Raw genomic sequence first — 27,099 nt, forward strand, 5'->3', positions numbered from 1 at the left:
GTCTCCGCGGTGGCGCCGAGAATCCCGCCCTGCCTCTCTGTGGCTAACGCTGCTGCCTGGACTGGGAAACGCAACACGGCCAGATCGGGCGAGCTCTTCCGTTAGCTCCACCTCCTGACCGTGATTGGCTGGGTAAGTGTTAAGGCGCTATGTGATTGGACAAGGGATGTCCGGCTCGCGGCCTGGGATTTTTGCTGCTGGCTTCCGGAACTGAGTTAACCCCAGCGGGCGGCGGAATAAGGTGAGGCAGGGGTGGGCTGTGATGCCATATAACTTCCCTATAGATGGGCAAACACACAGGTTGGGGGTCCGGCTGTGTGAACAGAATAGTGACTACACTGTACATCCACTGACACATGACCCATGTCACAAGTGACTGCTGGGGACACCTCAGGCTCAGTCACAAAGCTCACACTCCAGGGCCAGTTCTAGTTCTTTTTAGGCGAGTCCAGGACTGTAAATAAAGATGTTTGTCCTTGTGTAGAGCTGTGTGAATTGAACCTATTCTGGTATTATGTGTAACTCCTCTGTCATATTACTTGTAGTGTTCTAAGAGAATAAAATGAAGGACCAGGAAGTACAGAAGAGTGCAAACCCTGAGCTTCCACAGAGCTCCTCCACTCCATCACTCAACGCTGCCTCCATACCGAGCCAGCCACAAAACGCATCTGATCCATGTGATTCTACTACCTCTGTCACCGAAGGTAAGGCTACCAACTGCATCACTTCTGCAACTTATTTCCTCCTTGGAAAGGCCCTGCAATCTGCCTCCTAAGATAATGAGCCTCTGTTTGTCTGTCTTCTGCGCGCGCGGGAGGATGATCGCCGCCTACCTGTCCCTTCCCCCCCTAATATATTGAGCACCAGCCACCACTGACAGAGGCTGCATACATGCTGATAGCATTGGACTCCCATTGTATTGCTTGTCCAGTATTTTTGACTGCATGCAAATTGGAATTCACTTTGCAAGTCAACACAGTGCCCGGAATTTACTAAAACTGCAGCAGACAGAATCTGGAGCAGTTGTACAACCAATCGGCTTCTAAATATGGCTTTTTCGATGAGGCTCCATTCACTCAGGCATTTTGCCATGGTGCATCTAGCAGCCATCACAGCAGGTAATCATTGGCTCTACGAACAGCTACAGATAGCTACAGGTGCCGATGACCTGTCTTTGAAGTGTACGGGTTTGGCGGCTGCAGCAAGCACCCACCTGTCAACCACAGCAGCAGGGATAGGTAGATTCCTGCCACTGCTTTTCTCATAGGGGGCAAAATGCCTGTGCAAATGTAGCCTTAGAGTAGTAGCGGGGTCTGTCTTGGGACCAATTCTGTTTAATTTATTCATAAACAATCTAGAGGATATGATAAATGGTTCAATTTCAGTATTTGGTGACGATACAAATCTAAGCAGGGCGATAACTTAACAACAGAATGTGGAAACCTTACAGGAGGACCTCAATAAAATAATGAGTTAGGCAACTACATGGCAAATGAGGTTTAATGTTGAAAAATGTATTGAATTTTGGTGCTAAAAATACGAATGCAAGTTACTCGCTAGGGGGAATCCAGGATGGAAAAAGATCTGGAGGTCCTAGTAGATGACAGGCTCCGCAATGCCAAGCTGCGGCAAGCAAAGCCAGCAAAATATAAGCATGCATTAAAAAGGTGATTTACTCGGGAGATAAAACTATAATTCTGCCACTTTACAAGACTCTGGTTCGGCCACATCTTGAGTATTCTGTCCAGTTCTGGTCACCAGTACTCGGGAGGGATGTGCTGAAACTGGAGAATGCAGAGAACGGGGAACAAAGCTAATAAAGGGACTGGAGGATCTTAGTTATGGAGAAAGACTGCAAGCACTAAACTTATTCTCTCTAGAGTAGAGACGCTGGAGAGGGGATATGATAGTGATTAAGGATGAGCTCCGGCGTGTTCGCATGCTGAACGTGCTGAGCCCGCCAGGAAGTCTGCACGGCGCAGCGCTCATCCCAATCAGTGAGACATTTGCCGATGTGCGGCTGCAGAGATCGGGAAATGTCTCCCTACCTGTGATTAGTGCTGCGCTGTGCGGGCTCGGCACGTTCAGCATGCGAATACATCGGAGCTCATCCTTAATAGTGATCTACAAGAACCTTACTGGTGACTAAGAATGAGCTCAGGCGTGTTCGCAAACAGCACGTGCAGAGCCCGCCAGGAAGTCGGCACTGCACAACGATAATCACAAGCAGTGAGACATTCTCTCATTGCGCGGCTGCACAGATCGGGAAATGTCTCACTGCTTGTGATTATCGCTGTGCAGTGCTGACTTGCTGCCGGGCTCTGCACATGCTGTTTGCGAACACGCCTGAGCTCATCCTTACTGGTGACCATAGCATAGGGAAGAAACTTTTCAGTGGGAGGGAGTTTGAAAAAGACGCGCGGCCATTTATTGAAACTGGAGGAGAAGTGGTTTAACCTTATACTGCGTAGAGGGTTCTTTACTGTCAGAGCTGTGAGGATTTGGAACTCCCTTCCACAAGCAGTGGTATCAGCAGGGAGTTTCGCTAGTTTCAAAAAAACTTTTAGATGGGTGTCTTAAAAATCGCAACATATAGGGATATTGGATTTAATATTGGAAAAAACTCACACACACACACCACAGGTTGAACTAGGTTGGACTGGTGTTTTTATTCAACCTTAACAACTATGTGATTGGTTTATATGTACAGCTGCACCAGGTTTTGTCTGATCTGGTCTTAATAAACACCACCACCTCACCATCCCCCCCCTCCCCCCCTCCCATTGATTGCAAATCCAAAATTTTGAGTTGTCCTTGGAATAGTGGAGACATTGTGGTGACAGCTGTCTGAGAGGACTTCCCTTACTGTGGAGAGATTTTTATCTGTTCCCAAGACCAGAAGCAAAGGGAAATCTCCCGCAGTAGGTTGCAGATATCTGACAATAAACGTACAATAGGGCAACACTTTTCCAAAAGGATTGTTAATTTTTTCTACTCTCAGCAGTGGGTATAGCTAAAGTTAACAATCTTAAAAACTATCATTTGCACTTACCATCTATTAGTAGTCTGTGAGTTTATGTTTAAAATAACACACATTAGTTCCTTTCCATATGATTACTAATCAGTAGTATGTTCAATGTTCCACACAGCGTTTCATACGCATAAAAAGTATGCTCAATATCCCAAGTCACGTGACTTCTTGCATACCAGACAAAACTATCTATATTGTAACCAGCAGTCTGTTCAATATTAACATCCTCAGTACTTGTAATATGCACTTAGGTCACTTTTCTTGTGTCTCCCTTTCTCTTTGTAACAATGCCACCACAATATTCCAGAATCTCCACCACATACAGATCTCTTGCTTATCTTTCATGTTGGCTTTAGGGTTCTTCATTCAACGCTCACCGAACTCTAGCCTTTCATCATTCCTTTGGCTCTACACTGACCTTCATTACTCCATGTACTGCAGTAGTATCTGTGTAGTCATGGCCTTTGCACTTCCACCTGTGCCCCTGTCCAGAAGTAAGCAAAGAACGGGAGTGCTTCCTTTCTCTGTTGCCTAGCGGTCATCAGGAAAATTTGCAGAGGCCTCTGTAGCATTAGTTCAGAGACTGTCTGTTTGACATCTTAAAGCAGTTTGAAAATGAGTAGCAGTTAAGAGCATTATTCTGTCCTGCCAGTTACTCACACACTGAGTCTGTTCTTCACCTGAGTGCAGGATAAGGCCATCACTTAACAATAATGTAAGAGTGAGAATGGGAGCGCTAGCAATACAAGTTGTTTATATAAGATTGGTATCAAAACTAGTCAGTAGTGTAACTCTTCCCTACTCTATCCAAAACTTTAAAAAAAAAAAATTGAATGTAGATATGCATTAAAAGGCATATTGCAGTAACAAAGAGTAGGATGGATGTTCTGACTTTCTAATCTGTATGCTTGCTTTGCATTGGTAAATCAAAGTATTAAAGTCAAGGACAGCCAGCATTTTTCAGAATAAGGCATCAATGGCAGAATTTTTATTTCTCTCAGTACAGGTGTCCTTCCAACATGCAACCTTTTTTTTTTATACATGTTTCCTATGAGGCGTCATGAAAGTCTTTCTGAGAGTGCTTTATTTTCTGCACTAGCAGTACATTGGGAATATCTAGGTTAGGTCTAATCCATGATTTTATAATGCTTAATTGTGAACAGAACTATTTAAGGGTAGCATTGCTTTTGTGGGAAGAATATAACAAGTAAAAAAACTCATTAAAAATTACCTTTCCTGTCAATCTGCAGCATCTGTATCTGTTTCAATCTGCAGCATTTCTTTCCACAGTCAGTGTTGATGGGGGGAATCCCTCCCATTGAGGTATTGTATTCTGACAGCATCAGGTTTACCTGCAACCAGAATGCAATGATCACAACTGCCAGGTGTAGGTGATGGTAATGATCGTACATAAAAATTTAAAAAGATGGCAGGCCTGTTGTATTGAAGTTAATTGATCAACTTCAGTACAATCAGCCTGCTTATAGACTAATCGGAATTCGACCAGTCTCTGCTGTACTGGCCAAATTTCAATCCATCTCTGTCTGGCTTTTCTCATCCGAGTGCTCCAAATGCATCAGCTGAATAAAATTAAAGCGTTTTGTAAAGTCATTTTTTTTTTCTATTAAAATAACAAACATGTTATACTAACCTACTCTGTGCTATTGTATTGCACGGAGTGGCCCAGAACCTCCTCTCCTCGGGTCCCCCACTGGCACTCTTGGCTCCTTCTCTTCTCAATGTGCCACCATAAGAAGCCACTTCCTATTGTGACACACCTGTGGGCTCAATCCCGAGTTGCACTGGCTGTGTCTATAGACACAGACGGCGAGGCTCAGCCCCACTGCACGTTCCCTGTTCACAGGATTTGACTGAAAGCAGTGGGAGCCAACATCTCCCGCTGCTCTCAGCAAAGCCTGAGAGAGCCACTATTGACAGGCACAGTGCTCAGTCTCGGGTAAGTATGAGGGGGTGATACATATACTGAAACCTTTTTTACCTTGATTCAGGTAATGCATTAGGGTAAAAAATGTTTAGGCTTTACAACCACTTTAATTAGCCATTCAGAACCAGTATCCAAAGAATAAGCTGCTTTTCCTTCAGAGCAACAAAAGGTAGGAATCTGTAACAAAGCTTGTTAAAATCCCTGCAATGCACATTTATCACCAAGAAGGGCCCAAAAATGGTGTTACTCTTTAACCACTTAAGGACCAGCCGCCGCATTTGTACTGTGGCAGGTTGTCTCTCCTGTGCGAATCGCCGTCATTGTGCTCGTGGCGGGAGCATGCTGGCGGGTCGGGTAGACTCGATGTCCGTCGACCCGTGATCGCCTAGTACAGAGGCAGAATGGGGATCTGCCTTTGTAAACAAGGCAGATCCCCATTCTGACAGATGATGTGACAGAGCTCTACTGTTCCAAGTCATCGGGAACAGTGATTTCTGTCATGTCCCAGGCAGCCCATCCCCCCTACAGTTAACCCCTTGATTGACCCCTAGTGTTAACCCCTTCCCTGCCAGTGTCATTTTACATTGATCAGTGCATTTTACAGCACTGATCATTGTAATAATGTCACTGGTCCCCAAAAAGTGTCATTTGGGGTCAGATTTGTCTGCCGCAATGTCGCAGTCCCGCTAAAAATCGCAGATCGCCGCCATTACCAGTAAAAACAATTTAAAAAAATAAAAGTCCCCAAAGTTTGTGGACGTGATAATTTTTGCGCAATCAATATACGCCTATTGCGGGTTTTTTGTGTTTGTTTTTTTTTTACCAAAAATATGTAGAAGAATATGTATCGGCCTAAAGTGATGAAAACATATATATCCATCAGCTGTTGGGTGATGCCACCGCCATTGTGGGTAAAGGTACCTGGCAGTGTAGCCTTTCGGCTTCATGCCGGGAACCCTACTGCGCATGCGCGAGGCCCGCTCCTCTCTCCTACTGTCCCGGCGACAGGGGAAGGAGGAGGGAAGAGGAGGGAGCCCCAGCCGTGACGTCAATAGCCACGGCTGAGGCTCCCGGAAGTAGGAAAGGATACCTGTCAAAGAGGACAGATATCCTGTCCCCCCCCGAAACATCTATAAAAAAAAAATTATTATATATATTTATATATTATACATTTTTTTTTTTTTTGGATATGTATTATAGCAGAAAGTAAAAAGTCTTTTTTCAGACCTAATATGACATTCGACCCATGTAAATAGTATAAACCATTCCTCTGGATTCAGTTTTCACAAACATTAAACCATTGGGATGGAGAATCTTTGTATGAAGATTTCTTCTGCCTGTGAATGCAGTTTTTTTGTACAACTTTGTTTAGTATTAAATGTGATCTTGATATTTTATTTGGGCACCAAACAGCTGAATAGTACAGATATAGCCTAAGGGCCCTTTCACACGTGCGGACCGTTTATATCCGCCTTTCAGTTTTTTCAGCAGATCTGAACGGTCGCTCCATACATCTCTATGGAGCGACAGATGTAAGCGGTGACATGTCTGCTGACATCCGATCCGCTCTGCAAAATCCAGACGGATGGAAACCCCTTTTTTTCATCCGTCTAGTGGATCGGATGAAAGCGGACAGGCAGTCCGTAATCATCCGATTCACCCATCCCCCACCCCGTAGAGGAGAGCAGAGATCTGACAGGTCTGTCCCTGCACCGTGTGCAGAGACGGACTTGTCATCCGCCAGCTCAGCGGGGATCAACGGAGCAATTCCTGCTGAGCAAGCGGATGACTGAATACAGATCCGCACATGTGAAAGAGGCTTTATGTTGCTCAACTAATTAATAGATGAAAAGTATTTAAGAAGTGTAAATATTTAGTGTCCTAAATTTCTGTCATGTTTGCAGCTCTCAAGGAAATAATCTCTGTAGTTTTTTGTTCTTGTGCAGGAGAGGGAGCCATCAGTCATCCTCCACGTGTGTGTGATGTGTCAGAGGAACTAAGTCGGCAGCTTGAAGATATTTTAAATACATATTGTGTGGATGCTGGTCAAGAAGGGGTTGCAGATCCTGAAGAGACTGACAAAGGTCCTCCAGAGTCTAGGAATGGAGAAACAGAAACAGTGGTGCCAGAAGTCAATGGAGAGAAGGAGGAAATGCGAGGTGCAGAAGATCGTAAAACTATTAATGAAACAGACAAAGATCAAAAGCGTGTACAAGACAAAAAGAAGTCAAAGGGGCTTGGTGAGTAATGCATTAATGTGGCAGCTTTTTGGTGGAGCAACATAAATGGAACATGTTTAAATGTTCACTTCAGTCAAATTTAAAAACAAAACCTAAAGGTTCCTACAAAGAGCACAGCCTACCCGCTCTCAGTATTTCATCCATGCTTTGCCCGGTCTCCTCGTGGCTTACACCTGGTCTGGGGGGCATGGGAAAATTCTTTGCAAGGACAGATCTGTGACTCGGAAAGATCAATTTCAGGATCAGTGAATGGGAGGAGCACTTCTCCTCTTATCTGCTCACATAGAGCTGCAGGCCATGCTCCCTGACCCAGCTCAAAAAAGCAGATCAGGAACTCGCTGGTTCTGGATTCGTGATTGAGAAAGGGCAGAAAGGCAACTACCATTTTCAGAAAGAGAACACCAGTGGCAGCCTCCTTATTTCTCTCTGCACAGGTCTCTTTTATATGAAATAGTATAGAGCAGTGATGGCGAACCTTGGCACCCCAGATGTTTTGGAACAACATTTCCCATGGTGCTCATGCACTCTGCAGTGTAGTTGAGCATCATGGGAAATGTAGTTCCAAAACATCTCGGGTGCCAAGGTTTGCCATCACTGGTATAGAGTAATAGCAACAAAAAAGCTAGTAAAAAGAAAAACAGGTGGCTTTGGGCATTTCTTGTTTGATAATTTCGTAAACAAACCCAAATGCATTAAAAAATGCACATTGGTGAGGTATCCTGTGTTTTGGATACTCAAGATCTTTTCTGCTTTTTTCCTAATGTATAGTCTAATTTAAGCCATGTCTTTGTGCCCAGGTAAGGAGATCACACTACTTATGCAGACTTTAAACACACTGAGTACCCCAGAAGAAAAACTGGCTGCTTTGTGCAAGAAATATGCAGAATTGGTAAGACATGTAAACAAGACTGTATGGCGTTAACACTGTATCAAAATTGGGCATCTGATTGTATTCTCACTTATTAAATTTTGTCTTTTCTCGAAAGTTGGAGGAGCACAGGACTTCCCAGAAGCAAATGAGAATTCTTCAGAAAAAACAGAGTCAGCTTATTCAAGAGAAGGACCAGCTACGCAATGAACATAGCAAGGCCATCTTAGCTCGTAGTAAATTGGAGAGTTTGTGCAGAGAATTGCAAAGACACAACCGCACACTGAAGGCAAGTGTTTTGTGGATCATTAGTTCTAAAGGCAGATTATTTATTTATTACCATGGATTACGCAAACCAAGATTTCCTCTATATATCAGTGGTATTTATAAGCATCATAGTATTTCTTTTTTATGTGTTGGGGAGCAAAAATGTAACAATTAGGGATATAAGGTCTAGGTGTAGAGATTAACCCCTTGATGACCAGTGACATACATCTCAAGTGATTATACCTGGATGATGCCCACAGTTTCAGGCATCATCCCAGTATCGTTTTTTAGAGCCGACGTTGGCTTTCTTGTAAAACCTATCCAAGCGGCTAATTAGCCTCTTGGTGGCTTTTACAAGTAGCAGGAGGGAAAGTCTGCCGGTTGACCATCGAGACAATCCGAGATCAAAACGGCTCTGATCTCCTCTATGGTTTAGTACAGTGTTTCTCAACTCCAGTCCTCAAGGCGCCCCAACAGGTCATGTTTTCAGGATTTCCCTCAGATGAAACAGCTGTGGTAATTACTAAGGCAGTGAAACTGATCAAATCACCTGTGCAAAATAATGGAGAGCCTGAAAACAAGACCTGTTGGGGTGCCTTGAGGACTGGAGTTGAGAAACACTGGTTTAGGAAACCGGAAACAATGAGCATTCATCATGCCCTGTTTCCTCAAATGTAAACAGCACCGTTTTTAAATACAGAAAGTATCTGATCACAACAATCAAGGGCAAGGGAGGGATCTGGGGTAAATTTTAAAGTGTGACATGTTTGGTATCTAGTCAGTTTAACATCATCTTTTAAATTTTACCAAACAATTGGGAATAATAATAATGTGTGTTTGTGTATTGAAATTCAAAAAAGTGTATTTTTTCCAAAAAAAAACAATTGCGTTTGCGCAAATACCGTGTGACATAAAAAATTGCAACATGCATCAATTTATTCTCTAGGGCCTCTGCTTTAAAAAAAATGTATAATGTTTTGGAGGTTCTAAGATATTTTCAAGAAAAAAATAGATTTTTACATAGACAAAAAACAAAAAGTGTCAGAAAAGGCTTGGTCTTCAAGTGGATTATTTATTTATTGATATTATTTCAGGTTAGAAACTAATATTACTTTTAGCTTTAGTTTTACAGTGCCCATAGCCATGAACTGTCTATGTTTAATCTGCTCAGGAGGAAGGGGTACAAAGAGCCCGGGAGGAGGAAGAAAAACGGAAGGAGGTAACCGCTCACTTTCAGGTGACCCTCAATGACATCCAATCGCAGATGGAGCAACATAATGAGCGCAACACTAAGTTACGTCAAGAAAATGTGGAGCTGGCTGACAGGCTTAAGAAACTGATTGAACAATATGAGCTTAGGGAGGAGGTAAGTGCAAAGAGAAAATGCTGCATAAGGGCTCCAGTCAATGAGCTTTCTTTACAAGCAGGCGCTGCATTTGCTAAATTTCAGAAGAAATGGATGCATTTGTCTTGCTTTGACTTCAGATTAGTTGCACCTCTATATGCCATATATGTGCTTTATTAAAAAAAAAATGCAGTTTTTTAATACCTTATTTCAGAGCGGCGCTTACATGACCCCCCGCCTCTCTCCTCCTGTCTGACATCAGTAGGGGATTCCCAGCCCCTCCCACTGTAACTGTCAGATCAGGGGGGAGGGAGAGGGGCAGGCAGTCACATGAACGCGAAGAGGTGCTATGAAATAAGGTATAAAACGGCTTTTTTTTATATAAAGCACATACAAGAGGCACATAACATTATTGAACACAGAGGATTGCATGAACATAAAGTGGCGTTACAACCACTTAAAGGCTGGGTTCACACTAGTTGCGGGCGTGGCTCACAGCAAGGGTTCCGGTGCATGCCTGTACATCCTTTCAGATGCGAATTGGTGCCAAATTTTTGGCTGAATTTGCCCTTGAAACGAACCAAAAGATGCACAGGACCCTTCTGCAATTCGGATCGCGGCTTGCTCAATTGAGAGTCGGTCATTCTCCTGTCATGTGAATCTGTCATGCGAATTGGATGTGGGGAAACCTGCATCGATTTCGCATCTGTGTGAACCCAGCCTAAGAAAGGATTAAGAAATATATAGACACTAGCTCAGCTGTCAAGTAATTAACAGTGAAGTTTGTTGGGAAACCCCCTGTGTTGTGGAATCCGTGTTCTTTTCTTTATGAAAATGAAAGTGTTTTTCACCTATAAGATGTTACAAAGTTAATATGAAATGTGACAACTGAAATGACTGGACTTATCTGAATATGCCAGCTTAAATGTGCATTATTTTTCAGGTATACCTATTTTATCTGTCCAACCAGTGGGGTGAACACAAAAAAAAAATGCTCCAATTATGCTATTGTATTATGCCGGCGGGGAGCCTTCCCTGCCATCAGAATACAATGATCTGTTCAAGAAAAACCCGAAAGGCTGTTTGTGCACAAGTTGAGTAATAGATCGACTTGTGTACAACCAAGGTGCCCGTACATGGATCGAAATTCAGACAGTTCAGCTCCATCTGCGATTTTGATCCATGTATGACTGGCTTTACTCTTTCTGGGAATGACTGTAGACCTTGGCAATGAGAGGGTTACCTGAAGACATTTGCTGATCTGTTATTCTGTGTGAACTTATTGCTGATAACCCACTATATGTACATAGCAGTACCACATAACAGCAAATTGTATTTTGTTAAAACCCAAGAACAAATGTTTAATATACAATTTCTTGAAAAAGTATTCATACCCCTTGAAACTTTCCACATTTTGTCATGTTACAACCAAAAACATAAATGTATATTATTGGGATTTCTTTGTGATAAACAAAGTGGCACATAATTGTGACGTGGCAGGAAACTGAAAAATTGTTTTCAAATTTTCCTTCTTCAAGTCAATACTTTGTAGAACCACCTTTCGCTGCAATTACAGCTGCAAGTCTTTTTGGGATGTCTCTACCAGCTTTGCACATCTAGAGAGTGACAGTTTTGCCCATTCTTCTTTGCAAATTAGCTCAAGTTCTGTCAGATTGGATGGAGAGCATCTGTGAACAGCAATTTTCAAGTCTTGCCACAGATTCTCAATTGGATTTAGGTCTGGACTTTGACTGGGCCATTCTAACACATGAATATGCTTTGATCTAAACTAGGGGTCTCAAACTGGCAGCCCTCCAGCTGTTGAAAAACTACAAGTCCCATGAGGCATTGCAAGGCTGACAGTTACAAGCATGACTCCCACAGGCAGAGGCATGATGGGACTTATAGTTTTACAACAGCTGGAAGGCCGCCAGTTTGAGTCCCCTGATCTAAACCATTCAATTGTAGCTCCTGGCTGTATGTTTAGGGTCGTTGTCCTTCTGGAAGGTGAACCTCTGCCCCAGTCTCAAGTCTTTTGCAGACTCAAACAGGTTTCCTTCTAAGATTGCCCTGTATTTGGCTTTATCCGTCTTCCCATCAACTCTGACCGACTTCCCTGCCCCTGCTGAAGAAAAGCATATCCACAACATGATGCTGCCACCACCATGTTTCACGGTGGGGATGGCGTGTTCAGGGTGATGTGAAATGTTAGTTTTCTGCCACACATAGCGCATTGTGGAGTGCACGACTAATAGTTGTACTGTGGACAGATTCACCCACCTGAGCTGTGCATCTCTGCAGCTCCTCCAAAGTTACCATGGGCTTCTTGGCTGCTACTCTGATTAATGCTCTCCTTGCCCAGCCTGTCAGTTTAGGTGAACGGCCATGTCTTGGTAAGTTTGCAGTTGTGCCATACTCTTTCCATTTTTGAATGATGGATTGAACAGTGCTCTGTGAGATGTATGGCTAGGGATATTTTTGTTATAAGGCCCCTTTCACACTTGTGTGACTTGGGACTGCAAAGTCGCATGACAAGTCATACCCCGTGATTTCCAAAGAGTACCATTCATGTCTGTGTTACTTTGGTCTGACTTTGATGCAAGTTGAGGTCCATAGACCTCAAGTTTACACAGGCATTCCCTGAAATTTGCGCGACTTTCAAGTCGTGGCAGTGTGAAAGGGGCCTAACCTAACCCTCGTTTAAACTTCTCCACAACTTTATCCCTGACCTGTTTGGTGTGTTCCTTGGCCTTCATGATGCTGTTTGTTCACTAAGGTTCTCTAACAAACCTCTGAGGGCTTCACAGAACAGCTGTATGTATACTGAGATTAAATTGCACACAGATGGGCTCTATTTACTAATTAGATGACTTCTGAAGGTAATTGGTTCCACTAGATTTTAGTTAGGGGTATCAGGGTAAAGGGGGCTGAATGCAAATGCATGCCACACTTTTCAGATATTTATTTGTGAGAAATTTCGAAAACCATTTATCATTTTCCTTCCACTTCACAATTATGTGCCACTTTGTGTTGGTCTATCTCAAAAAATCCCAATAAAATAAATTTACATTTTTAGTTGTAACATAACAAAATGTGGAAAATTTCAAGGGGTATGAATACTTTTTCAAGGCACCATATTAGAGCTTACGTTCCTAGGTGTAGTGGGTGCAATAGTTTTTTCAGGGTAAAGTAATTTCTAGCAAGTAAAGAAATGGTGTCCTTGTCACTAAATGTGACATAACATAGAAGCAAAAACAATAACCTTTAAAAAAAAGGAAAAAAACAAAACAAAAACCCACTACTCTAAATGTAATGGAGATGAACAAAGGCAAACCTTTTCAGCCCATCTAGGGGGGCAGGCCAAGGGTGGAAGGAACAAGCATGGACATAAATTAGAAGCAAAAACAATAAATAAATAAACATAATCTGACTAATCCAAATGTAATGTAAATGAACAAAGGCAAACCTGTTCAGCCCCTGTGGGGCAGGCCGAGGGTGGAAGGAAGCGGTGTGTGCTTTCCAAGGATAAACTGACAATGTTTCTGACTTCATTGGAGTGTGGCCCCTCTCTTCATAGCTGCATGAAACGCTACATTACTAGTTTAAAAAGTCCAGTTGATTTGATCAGTCAGAATAGTGAATACTTTCTGCCTTGCTACACATTGTTTATTGGTCCCACTTATTGTCCTCTTTCTTTTCTATTGTGCAGCATATTGATAAAGTATTTAAACACAAAGACCTTCAACAGCAGCTGGTGGATGCTAAATTGCAGCAAGCTCAAGAGATGCTGAAGGAAGTTGAGGAGCGACACCAGCGGGAAAAGGACTTTGTAAGTGAATCACTGTCTTCTTTGGTATATCTGTGTAACATGAGTATTAAAGAAAAAGACTTCTCCACATGGATGTATGAGTTTTATTAAATGTTAGCTATTTAAATTGAACACTGATTATTCTGTAGATTGATGTTTAGCCTTTAAAACATGCTGAGTTTTCTTTTAGGAAAGCCCATCACTATCTGCATACTATTTAGAAAAATGTAATCCATAATCCAAGCACCAGAACATATTTAAAGTGGTTCTAAATTCTAATTTATTATTTTTTACCTTTTTAATGCATTCTTTGCATTAAGGTAAAAAATGTTTAGGTAACGGTATGCCCCCTCACCCCCCATTATACTTATACGTCCTCACTCAATCCAGTGCTGTGCCTGTCTGTAGCAGCTCTTCCCTCACTTCCTGGTCTCCCAGGCTTTGCTGAGGCAGCTGAAGCCATTGGTTCCTGCTGCTGTCAGTCAGATCCTGTGAGTGCAGGCAGCGTGGCTCAGGAGCGAGCCTCAGGTGTGCCCTCATAGCAAGCAGCTTGCTATGGGGATCCACCAAGAAGAGGAGGAGCGCCTGTGTGGGACCCGAGAAGAGGAAGTTTGGGGCTGCTCTCTCTGCACGGAAATATAAATCTGGTTTGTTATCTAAAAAAATTAGATTTACAATCACTTTAAAATGCAGATAAATGTTTATTCCATAGTAATATCAAATAAAGCCATCAGGATATTGGGGCTTTGCCTTGCTCCCTTCATCAGGGCTTGTAAAGTAGTGTACACTGGGGAGACAAAGCAGCCTTTCAACAAATAAATGGCTTAACATAGGAGGGAAATATCTACTGGCCAAGACTGTGCAGTATTCCTACCCTTTTAAAGCGTCACTAAAGTCATAAAACAAAATTATTATATTTGCTTTAGCATGCCATTTTAACATCCCTCACCCTGTGTGTGTGAAAAAAAAAATGAGACAAAGATAAATCATTTCAGAACTTTCTCCACCTTTTTAATGTGACCTATAAACTGTACAACTCTGTTGAACAACCAAGTGAAATCTTTTAGGTGGAGGGAAGTAAAAATAAAAAAATAAAATAATATTGTTGCATAAGTGTGCAAACCCTTAAACTAATATTTTGTTGAAGCAACTTTTGATTTTATTACAGCACTCAGTCTTTTTGGGTATGAGTCTATCAAAAGCCCCAAAGCATAATGCTGCCACCATGCTTCACTGTGGGTATGGTGTTCTTTTGGTAATGTGCAGTGTTTTTCCGCCAAACATATCTTTTGAAATTATGGCCAAAAAGTTCAACCTTGGTTTCATCGGACCATAACACATTTTCCCACATGCTTTTGGGAGATTTCACATGTGTTTTTGCTAAATTTTTAGCCGGGCATGGATTTTTTTTTTTTTCATAAGAAAAGGCTTCAGTTTTGCCACTCTACCCCATAGCCCAGACATATGAAGAATACGGGAGATTGTTGTCACATCTACAGCTTGTATAACCGTGTAAATCTGCTGTCCCCTCAAAATAACTCAACACAGCCATTAATGTCTAAACCACTGGCAACAAAAGTGAGTACACCCCTAAGTAAAAATGTCCCAATTGGGCCCAATTGGGCCCAATTAGACATTTTCCCTCCCCGGTGTCATGTGACTCGTTAGTGTTACAAGGTCTCAGGTGTGAATGGGGAGCAGGTGTGTTAAATTTGGCGTTTATCGCTCTCACTCACCCATACTGGTCACTGGAAGTTTAAAATGGCACCTCATGGCAAAGAACTTTCTAAGGATCTGACAAAAGAATTGTTGCTCTACATAAAGATGGCCTAGGCTATAAGAAGATTGCCAAGACCCTGACACTGAGTTGCAGCACGGTGGCCAAGACCATACAGAGGTTTAGCAGGATAGGTTCCACTCAGAACAGGCCTCGCTATGGTCGGCCAAAGAAGTTGAGTGCACATGCTCAGCATCATATCCAGAGGTTGTCTTTGGGAAATAGACATATGAGTGCTGCCAGCATTGCTGTAGAGGTTGAAGGGGTGGGGGGGGGGTCAGCCTGTCTGTGCTCAGACCATACGCCACACACTGCATCAAATTGGTCTGGATGGCTGTCGTCCCAGAAGGAAGCCTCTTCTAAAGATTATGCACAAGAAAGCCCGCAAACAGTTTGCTGAAGACGAGCAGACTGAGGACATGGATTACTGGAACCATGTCCTGTGATCTGAGACCAATATAAACTTATTTGGTTCTAATGGTGTCAAACGTGTGTGGCCGCAACCAGGTGAGGAGTACAAAGACAAGTGTGTCTTGCCTACAGCCAAGCATGGTGGTGGGAGTGTCATGGTCTGGGGCTGCATGAGTGCTGCCGACACTGGGGAGCTACAGTTCATTGAGGGAATCATGAATGCCATAATGTACTGTGACATACTGAAGCAGAGCATGATCCCTTCCCTTCGGAGACTGGGCTGCAGGGCAGTATTCCAACGTAACGACCCCAACCACTCCTCCAAGACGACCACTGCCTTGCTAAAGAAGCTGAGGGTAAAGGTGATGGACTGGCCAAGCATGTCTCCAGACCTAAACCCTATTGAGCATCTGTGGGGCATCTTTAAACGGTAGGTGGAGGAGCGCAAAGTCTCTAACATCCACCAGCTCTGTGATGTCTTTATGGAGGAGTGGAAGACGACTTCAGTGGCAACCTGTGAAGCTCTGGTGAACTCCATGCCCAAGAGGTGGCCACACAAAATATTGACATTTTCAAGTAGGGGTGTACTCACTTTTGTTGCCAGTGGTTTAAACATTAATGGCTATGTGAGTTATTTTGAGGGGACAGAAAATTTAGACTGTTATACAAGCTGTAGACTCACTACTTTACATTGTAGCAAAGTGTCATTTCTTCAGTGTTACATAAAAAGATCAAATATTTACAAAATGTGAGGGGTGTACTCACTTTTGTGAGATACTGTGTGTATATATAGTGGAAAAGATGTTGCATACTGTAGTAAAGGAATAGAATACACCTACAGATATAGGTTATACCTGCTTTGTTGGCCAGTTATGTTGTAGGGTCAGCACTTCCACTTCGATCTACAAATTCATGTACTTTTGCTAGTTTTCAATTCTGTAAATAATTTGAAGCATATGTCTTGTTTGCTTTTGTTTTTTATTACCGGCATTTATAAATGTAAATGAACCATTAAAGAGTCAGGATTTTCTTCCCTAAATCCACATCTAGATTTATTAGTCACTTCAGGTCTTGTACTTGGTATATCCCTTATGGACCGGAGCAATTTTTACATGTTTGCTATGGACCTGCTTATTCAGTAATAACTTTGTCATTATCTAGGATCACAAAGTAATGCATACATTGTTAAAAAACACATAAATAAAAAAAATCAGAAGAAAAATAGTGATAGGGAGAATGTTATTTACTGCTGTAAAGACAGCCCGGGACTGCTTGATGCAACTTTTGAGTTTTTTTATTTTTGTACTGTTATTTCATAAAATTACATTTAATAATTTTGTAACTTTTATAACCTATTCAAAGGGTAACTCCACTTTCGAGGGGGGGACAAAAAAATGGTAAATAAAGAAAAACTAATATAGCGTATACAATTGGTACACAAGTCATATTGTAATTGATTGTTATTAAAAATTACCTTTCCTTTTCAATCTCTATCGCTGTAATTATCTGAAAATGCAATGCAATATGGCTGCCTGGAGGTGTTCTGTACACATAATGTGTACTGGACACACCACAGAAACATCATTTACTGCTTGTGTGATTGGCTCACTGATTTTCCCAGAAGTCTTCACTAAGATACAAGTCAGATTTCAGGCATCCTCTGCAACAAAAAAAAAATTTTGGTGAGATACTCCCAATAGGAAATCACACCTAAAGGGATGCAGGCCCCGCAGTATTCCTCATTAGTATCCTGCAGGTGCCACAGCTGACTGATAATAATGAAAAAACTCCCATTACATTAATTTTCCCATATAGGCACAGAGAAACACACATGGATTTCTTTATAATAACAAAAGGTAGGATTCAGCAACAAAGGTTGTTATCCTTGCAATGTACATTGATCACCCAAAGTGGAGTTGCACTTTAATGAATGCACAGTTGGCCTAGATGGAACATATTTAAAAAAAACCTAGAGGTAGTGGTAACATGCCATAAACCTTGGTATTGTGTGCAGACTTTTTTAGTCATTTAATTGATGCCCTGATGAAATGGATATTAATATATATTCTGTGTTATATCTCAGTCAGTCTAATCTTCTAATCCTTCTGCATTTACAGCTCCTAAAAGAAGCGGTGGAATCCCAGAGAATGTGTGAGCTCATGAAGCAACAAGAATCCCACCTCAAACAGCAAGTAATCAATGCTTTTACCATGTACATTACTTCTATGAGAATTTTTGTGAGCACTAAATGTCAACCTTTGTTTTTAGATACACATAGAATGTATTATTTTTAGGATATATGGGAGGTGAGGGCTGTCTGGCACAATCACACTTCCATAAATGTGCTATTGTATGCCTTTGGTAACCTTTCAACATTTCTATATTCAGCTGGCTCTCTACACTGAGAAGTTTGAAGAATTTCAGAGCACACTTTCTAAAAGCAATGAAGTTTTCACAACCTTCAAACAAGAAATGGAAAAGGTGATCCATTTAGTTTCTATTTTTCTGAGCATTACATTTTTTTTCTATTTTTTTTTTTTTAATATTAGCAAGTGATTAACAATTTTTTTCTCTGCAGATGACAAAGAAGATCAAAAAGTTGGAAAAGGAGACCACTATGTATCGCTCCAGATGGGAAAGTAGCAATAAAGCTCTATTTGTGATGGCTGAAGAGGTGAGAGGAACATGGGCAAGCTAGACCTCAATAATTATCTTAGGAATTTATGTAATCTATAATATTTTATCTAAAAATACAAGAACATAAAAGGATGGGGTACATTCTTAACAAGAATTTTATTATCAGTTATTTTATGTATCCACCCCCATTTTGTATACTCCTTGAATACCCTTCTAGTCCATCTGCCTTACTTGTATACTTTCAAATATTTGTGAAAAAATAATATTTTCTATAATTCTATATTGGCTTGTGGAGCTCTATTTCTTCTGTTTAGCAAGCTTTGTCTTTCAAAGCTGAACTCCAGACAAACAGCTTAAACATATTTTTGCTAGAAAATATCTTAGAACTCCCAAACATTATATATATATATATATATATATATATATATATATATATATATATATATATATATATATATATATATATATATATATGGCCCTAGACAATAAATTTGTGGGTTTTACTATTTTTTTGATGTCACACGGTATTTGCACAGGGGTTTTTCAAACACAATTTTAAAAAAGCAACTTTTTTTTTTTTTAAGTTTTAATGCAAAAAAAACAATACGTAACCCAATTTTTTGGTAAAATATAAAAGATGATATTACGGCAACTAAATAGCTGCCAAACATGTTAAATTTTAAAATTGCGCATGCCCATGCAACCACGACAGACCACGTAAATTTTACTATAAATAGGTGACGCTTTTAAAAGCCTTTTACATGTTACCACTGTAAACATCTTTGTGACAGCAATAGGCATGTGACTGGTATGCTTTATGGAGAGGTCTGGGCTCTATAAAACCTAAATCTCTCCTCTGCATTTATAAGCATTTGATCACACCAAGATCGGCGAGATCAGATTCTTTTTTGATTCTTTTTAAAATTATGCCGTTTACATCCCGGGAACCCGGAAGTGATGTGACCTCATCGCTTCTGCTTTACTATATTGTAGTGCCCAGCAAAGCCAATTGGATCATTTACGGGCTTTGTGATCAGCTGGCGGAAGTGCTGGCTGGTCGATTGGTACTCTCAGTTTGACGAGAGTTCCCCATCAGGGACGGGGGGGGGGAATAACGCTAGGGGATTGCTTTTACAAGGGAGCCGACTACTGGCTCTAAAAAAACAGTACAGTAACTGTAAAAGAATGTCAGTGCCAGTTCATGTATTTCTATTTATCACTGCTCAGTTGCCGTGCGTAGAAACAGGGACATCGGCAGTGCTCTGGTCTGTTGTTGAAAAATGCGTGCGGCATGCAATTTTTGCCACTGCTCTGCACATTCAGGCGTTACATTCTAGTGTAAACAGGGCACAAAGAAAATCATTGTTTGCACATAGTGTCAAGCTCTAGAGAGCGTTACACGCTTGGCAGGAAAGTAGACAGCTTTGGACTCCCTGTTGTAGACAGGCTGCTGATAATAAGGCTACTTTTTACACATCATGAAAAAGTACACAGTTCTGCACCAGTCCACAGTTCATAAATCCAATGGATTTTTTTTTTGTTTCTTTCCAAAAGTATAAATCTCTAAAGGGGTTGGTTATACTGAGATACTGCTTGTTACAACATGCCTTATAAGTATATATTCTTGAATGCTTCTTTCAGAAAACTCTGCGTGATAAAGAACAAGAGGCTTTGCAGGCCAAAATCCAAAGATTAGAGAAACTTTGCCGGGCTTTACAGACAGAACGTAATGACCTAAACAAGAAGGTGCAAGGCTTAAGTGGACCACAGGTCCCTTCTGCGGAGACCACTGAGGATTGTGCGAGCTGTACAACACCTGCTATCAGTGAGAATGTAGAACTGAACAGCAGTGACGTGTGTGGGCAAAATGCACTTCAAGCAGCACCACCACTGCCACCTCTTCCACCTGCCATGCCTGAGTAATGCAGACAGTTGTCACTGCTGCATATCTAATATCCTAATTCCTTTTTTTTTTATGATGGCTTCCACTTTTATATCCATTACACATCTACCCATTGCTTTTTTTTTTTTTCTTTTTTGAGTACAATATCTGAAACACATTTATTGGGAAAAAACAGAACCTATCCACAAATGCAGTTTACTATAGTCCACACTTTTAGCAAAGGGTCCAAGAGAGGTCCCACCTGCAGGTTATCCATGCAGTTTACAGGTTGTTGTGGATTTTGGTAGACACTAATTGGCTTCATGCTTTTTGAATAAACTGGTTAATTAAAATACATTTTTTCCTGTTAAAAGATTTACATTCACTGAGCAATGGTGACATGAATGGTTTCATGTAGGAAGATTTAGCCATTGCTACAATGAACAAAAGATTATTGCAGAATATGTCTGCCTCATGCATACAATTGGTAGAAAAAAACATGCTGTTACTGGTGCTTACTCTGGGACCACATTATACATTATCTTCCCAACAGTTCTATATTCAGCTGTGCCGCCCACCACACTTCTCTGATCACTCCATTAATTTTGCAGTAAATATAACCTCCTCATGGGCCTATTTTCTGAGTCTTTATTTCTCATAAAAATAGTTGACGTTGACGGTGTCTACACTCTGTGCTGCTTAATAAATAGTTCTATTACAGTTCTCAAGAGTCAGTGCCCCTTTCATACAGTACTGTTTAGAGTTTTTCTGTTCTGATTACAAGCAACTATCTTTTAGCAGAGGATTTGAGTGTCGAGGGTTTCTGTAAAGGCATCCAAATCTGAATTCGTAACTAAAGTGTACCTGTCGCCCTATGCATAGAAGCAATTAGGCATTTGTGAACTGAAAGTGATATTAAACCAAAAATGAAATGTAACATATTGCATCTTATCAATCGTTAGATGTGGTGGCTACATCAGTTTTCTTTTCTTTTTGGCTTTTTCCCCCTCTGTTTCCACCTGGTGATCTGGCCAGTTCCACACCTCATGTATTAGTGAAACACTACTCTGGACAAATGTGCACAGGAGGCATAGCGGACAGCAGCATTGTCAGTCTGTGGAGGGTAGTGTTTTAAATGTATTAGCAGATTTAAAAACACTAACCAATTGAAGGCAAACTCCAGCTCACACTCCATAATCGGTTATGGCAGACCGTTTTTTTTTTTTTCGTTTTGGGAATAAATAAAAGCCGATCATTTTTAGTACACAAAAACCGGCTTGCTGGCTGGATCACCAGATAAAAATAGAGGAAAGAAAGTCCATGAATGTAGCCATCTCTGAATTGGTAAACTGCAATATAATGTTTGCTTTTGGGTTTAATACCGCTTAAAGTAAAATAAAGTTTGAGTACAGCTGTGTTTCTTGCTGATGCAGAAAATTTGTATCCTCAACTTGGATAGTCTGATGCACTTTTATGCAGTTTTCTTCTATGGCTGTAAATTCATTTGAAGGTGACTCCTAAGAGCTCTTATCTTAACTTGTCTCTTACATGCATTGCCTAGCACTGTGCTGCGCATTTGTAGGCTAAAAGTGCTTACTCTAGTTTTCTGAACTGCAATAATTTCCCATTCACTTTGTAATGTTACATGTTAAATTGAAGTGATTTTGCTGATTTGTGCAAAAGTTAGAACCGTTATGTTTTTTATTACTCATTTGACCGTGTTGATATTTTTGACTCGAGATTTATCTTAAAAAAAAAAAGCAACAATGTATTTGCTGAAAGTACTTATTACAGTATGCTACTGTAAGCATTGCTTTGAATGCTCAAACAGAAATATGCGCAATGTATACTGGTAATTGTGCACATTGATTTTTTCCATCACTGCATTAGTTATATCAAGCACTGTCAATACTGGTTTCTGTGGAAACATGGAAAATTGATTGTATCTTTACCAGGGCAATGTAACCAGTGGCAGAGCACATTATACATTCCTCCTGTGACTTGCTAAAGAAAATGTTGGTTATAATGCACTTGCACATTGCACAGGATAGTTTTCATTGTGCCTTTTAAGGAGGTGCTGTTTGCTTTGTGCAAACTCCATGGAAGTCTTGATGCCAGGTTTGAAATGGATTCAATTTCAGTATTATGCTGCTTAAACGATTAGACATAGCTACAGTTTGAACACATTGTGGTTGATTTACTAAAACGGGAGAGTGCAAGATGTGGTACGGCTGTGCATGGTGGCCAATCAGCTTCTAACTTCAGCTTGTTTATTTAAGCTTTGGAAAAAAAAATAAAACCTGGAAGCTGGCTGATTTCTATGCACAGCTGCACTAGATTTTGCACTCTCCAGTTTTAGTATATCAACCCCATTTTGTAAAGAGAGTTGATTTCCACAGATGTTGAAGCAAACCTTTTAAAATAAATATTTACTACATTTCATTTTTTTTTTTTGGTGCAGAATGAGGGCTGTAATAAAACTTCTAGGCCTCTATAGTTTCTTTTTTTTCCCTTTTTTACTGTGGTCTTAGAAGTATATATTGTTACTTATGTACCCCAGCACTTAAGGTACCAAAGAGATTGTCCTACAGTGTTATTGAGGCAAGAAGGTTTGCTGATTGATTGTATCGTTATGAAGAATGTAGTATGCATCACTGAAAATAAATCCTGGCTTTCTATTTCATCTGATTTGTTGTTTTTCTGAGGATACATTTATGCTTAGAATCCTTTTCAGAGAAAAACATGGCCATTCTCCTAAAAAGTGTCTAGCTGTCATGCTGATCTTTTGGCTGCAATACATTCTGATTCACTAATACAGTATAAATATGTATCCAGTAAAGTCATAACTCTCAAGCTGCTTATGAGTACGAGTTCTTGGATAGTTACTTAAAGCATTAAAGTCTGGCGCTTTTGTGACAGTAAAGGAATCACCGGTGGCTTTGCATTTTTCTCTCCGCACAGGTTTCTTTGAACCAGACTAAAGTTTAGGGAGTCAATCGCACCTTTTAGAAATATATTTACCTGGAAAAATGGTGACATGTTCAATACACATTTTACCCGCTGTAGCTACCAAACATGACAAGACTTTAAACTGCGGAGTCTTGTGAAATGGTGACACACTACAGTACCTAAAATTGTTCATAGGTGACGCTTTAAAAGTGTAAGGTTATCAGCTTATTGCCAGCTGTAGGCGGCTCAAATCTCGGATGGGTTTAGGAGGAACCGGCTGAGATACAAATCCATGTATGGGCAAGTTGAATGTACCCATGTTGATCAATCGATCAACTTTGGTACAACCAGCCTGCTGGATTTTACATGTGATTATTGCTAGTGGCTGTTAGCAATAATCACTGTATTCTCCCAGTGAGGATGGCTCCCAGAACACCCACCCCCTGCTGGGAGAACACTAATAGCTCAGTGGGGATTCCCCAGTGAACACTGTTTGCGGTTACAGGAAAGAAATTTGCTCCGGCTATAGAGTTCATTGTGAATTCAAGCCCTTTCACTCTGTTTACAGCGATACCTCCATGTGTGGTGCAATCACTGTTTGCATGCGCGTGTTGGACCTGTGCACACATTTGTGTGCATGCACAGAGAGACAAAGGCTGCTTTTTTATTTTTATTTTATTTTTTTTTACACTTTTTTTTTTTTTTTCTTTAACTTTATTACTATCACAGGAAAGCTTTATATGGACACACCAGAGATCTATTAGACACCCTCCAAAGCAACTAACCAAGTGCAGATCATGCTTGGTTAGCTGCTTTCCTGTAACAGACAGGGAATGACAGCTTTAAAAATGGAAGCAACAAAACCATTCGGGGAAGATAGTCTCAGCTGCTTACTGTGGTCCCGGGCTTTCCAGAGGCATGTGAGAGCTCGGCAACCACTGTGGGTAGCAGTGGGAGGGAGGGAGGGAGCTATGAGTAAGCACTCAGTCCTGAGTGCGAAACGCGTCAGCTTATCTGTACTTTCTGCATGACAGTCTTGTTATTTTGATGATCCCATTTTTTCAATAAAGTGAAAATTTTTTGACTACATCCGGTGTGCGGCATCCGAATCTTCTCCTCCATTCAAGCCTGCTTTGCCTAGCATTCAGCCAGCACCTGGAGCTCTTCTGCTCTGAAACTTCTACTTACACCTGGGTCAGTGTCAGCCTGAGCGGTGGAAATATTTTCTTTGCTTGTTAGCAGTGGGAGGGGGTGACATTTCACAGCACTGTAAAAGTGATCAGACACCCTGATCACTTTTACAAACAGCCAATCTCATGCTGAAAAAGCAGCTGCGGACACGATCTTGTAATAACCGCTTGCTCACACGTCGGTCAGCAAGTGGTCTTCTTGACTGTTCCTAGATTCATGACTACTATATTATTTGTGGTAAATAGACTTTCTGTTCCTGTTATGTGGAAGTTACTGGAGCTCATGAAAACTGGAGGGAAAAAAATGGTGTACTGCTTTCATTTTGCTATAGAAAATCAAAATGAAAAGACACATCTGATGAATTGCTGCATAATTTTTTTCCTCATGCTTTTTGGTGATTTGTTTGAAACAAAAAATAAAATAACTTTGTAGGAATAGAATAGACGCACAACTGTTTCAAACAAGTTACTAAGCTGTTACAATTGATTTAATAAATAGCCCAACAACTGGTAATAAACCAAAAGCATGGGTGCCCCTAAGTGGACTTTTAAGGCATTAATATCCCAGGGGTCTCCAAACCCCGGCCTGCGGGTGTGTTTTGTCCGGCCCCCAGCTTGCCCAGACTCTGCCAACACAGCACTGCCGATCTGCTGGCTTTTAAAAGCAGCTGCTGTTATCGGCAGTATATGTCTGGCAGGTCCAGGACAAAAAGCTACTCCCTGCACACCCTCCCGTGCTGCCAGAGGATTGGCTGCTGTGCTGAGCTGAGGATTGGCTGTTAGGTGACTTCATCAGAGCGGCACCTCCCAGCTTCCCGCTCGTTGTTTGCATTAGGAATCCTTCCACCTTACAGCCTGCGTGTGTAGCAGTGGGAAGGAGTCGGGAGGTGCAGGAGAGCTGAAGTCGGCTCCTACAGGCAAGCGTCAAATGGGCATAAATCTGCACACATACATCTATGCTGGGGACACTGATAATGGGCACATCTACGCTGGGGACACTGATAAATGGGGATGCTGATAATCGGCACATCTATGCTGGGGAAACTGATAATGAGGACACTAATAATGGGGACAACTTTGATGGGGAAAACTATGATGGGGACACTGATAATGGGGACAACTATGCTGGGAACACTGATAATGGGTGTCAGCTGTGTTGTATTACAGATCTGCCTCCCTAAAGGCCTCCTGGGCCACGCGTGCCCCGCCCCAACTGCACATGCGCAGTGTCAGCGAGGTGGAATGGGGAACTGCGCACGCTGCCCACCGACACACAGGGATTCACCAGCGGACTATGCATGTCCGCCGGAGTAGCAAGATGGAGGGCAGCCGACCGGAAGGTCTCTGAGCTCCAAATGCCCACCATGGGTGGAGAACCCAGGCGGCTTTGCATGCCGGGTGACTGTAAACCCGCCTGAGTGGAAAACCAAAGAGGGGGAAGAGAAAGTAGGCCCCACATGAATGACGACCCGGTATAATGTGGGGCGCCAAGATACGTTACATAATGAACCCAAATACCTCCATTCTGTATTGTATGTCCAGCAGAGCGGACCAGCTTGTTGCCCCCTAGGGCAACAGAAACAGAAAATGAAGAAAATTAACAAATAATACACAGAGATCAATAATATAAGGCATCAATTGAAATACATATAAGTAGCATATGATGATTTTTAACAGGTAACAGAAAAAAGATAGCAAACAAATGAGCAATAGCATTGAAGGAGGAGGACATACACCGAAAGGTAAGCAACAGATAACAACACATCAGATTTCTATTTCTCATTACCTCCAGATGAAAAGCCCTCTAAGAAGGGTTTAAAGCATATTGCTTCGTTCAGGCCTGGTGAACATGTGGCTTTTAGATTATGGATCCACCGTAATTCCATTTGGAGAAGGACTTTGTTCCAGTGCCACCCTCTTGGATTACGGTGAATGCGATCTAAAATCAAAAATGTAATTTGCGTAGCTTTGGTACGTAAAGTATGCAAAATGGTCGCTATGCCTTTGTCATGCGGAATCGAACTATATACTGTTTCCACATCTATTGTGACCAAAATGGAGTGTTCTGGGATGTAAAGATTGTCAATAATTTGTAGCATGGATTGTATCCTTAACGTATGATGGTAACGCAGTCACATAAGGTTTCAAAGTTTCATCAACTAGTTTGCTGGCGTTTTCATTGATAGCTCTGGTAACAACTGGTAATAGGTGAGCTAGGTGGGCACTTTTTGTGTCCTACTATACTAAAATCTTTCCAAAAAAATTTCAGTTAGCAATTGAATTTCTAACTCTTTCATTGTGTACTTCCTTCTCTTTCAAATTCAGAGACTTTTGGGTTATACTGCCCCTACAGAAATATTTGGACAATGTCAAATAAAAAAAAAAACAAACATTGATTAGCCTGGTATAACACCTCCTAGTTGCAGCATTTCTCAGTTATTTTGCTAATGTCTGAGGATGATGGACACATGTTTCTCTGCACTAGAGAAAAGTCTAACGTTTTAATGCTTGCTATTTTTTTCTTCAAATATGATTCCTCCTCCATTTGCTGAGCTGGTCTATATATTCAGCTACCTGGATTGACAGCTCCTCAGGGCTAACTATGGAAGGGGTACCTTGACCCTGCTGGATGATTGTCAGGCTAGCTTGAAATGTGATTAACATAAGGCATCAAATGCAGAATGCAGTTTCAGGTCCAGAGCCATAGCACAGCTCTTCACTAATCCCCACTTTTGTCCACCTGAACCCC

The 27,099-nt window shown here is 41.4% G+C and overlaps 1 protein-coding gene across 2 annotated transcripts; it reads left to right on the plus strand.

Annotated features, from left to right (window-relative positions):
* TXLNA (taxilin alpha) lies at positions 1-22,894 on the plus strand. 2 transcript variants are annotated; one of them, XM_073615383.1, is made up of 11 exons: positions 1-132; positions 546-704; positions 6,923-7,216; positions 8,014-8,105; positions 8,203-8,373; positions 9,523-9,717; positions 13,406-13,525; positions 17,810-17,884; positions 18,081-18,173; positions 18,271-18,366; positions 19,971-22,894. In XM_073615383.1, the coding sequence occupies exons 2-11, from the start codon at positions 563-565 to the stop codon at positions 20,250-20,252; spliced, it is 1,560 nt and encodes a 519-aa protein (XP_073471484.1). In that variant the 5' UTR covers positions 1-132; positions 546-562; the 3' UTR covers positions 20,253-22,894. The 2 variants fall into 2 exon arrangements, with proteins under 2 accessions (XP_073471484.1, XP_073471483.1); XM_073615382.1 differs by having other exon boundaries at positions 115-241.
* Positions 22,895-27,099: the final 4,205 nt, after the last annotated feature.

This window comes from Aquarana catesbeiana, linkage group LG02, assembly GCF_042186555.1.
Source record: "Aquarana catesbeiana isolate 2022-GZ linkage group LG02, ASM4218655v1, whole genome shotgun sequence".
In the NCBI taxonomy this organism is placed as follows: Eukaryota; Metazoa; Chordata; class Amphibia; order Anura; family Ranidae; genus Aquarana; species Aquarana catesbeiana.

Excerpts from the sequence above, each read along its gene's own strand:
- TXLNA (XM_073615383.1), top strand. The coding sequence starts at position 563 with ATGAAGGACCAGGAAGTACAGAAGAGTGCAAACCCTGAGCTTCCACAG. Across the intron at positions 8,374-9,522 it reads GACACAACCGCACACTGAAG|GAGGAAGGGGTACAAAGAGC; the intron begins GCAAGTGTTTTG and ends TAATCTGCTCAG. Across the intron at positions 13,526-17,809 it reads ACCAGCGGGAAAAGGACTTT|CTCCTAAAAGAAGCGGTGGA; the intron begins GTAAGTGAATCA and ends CTGCATTTACAG.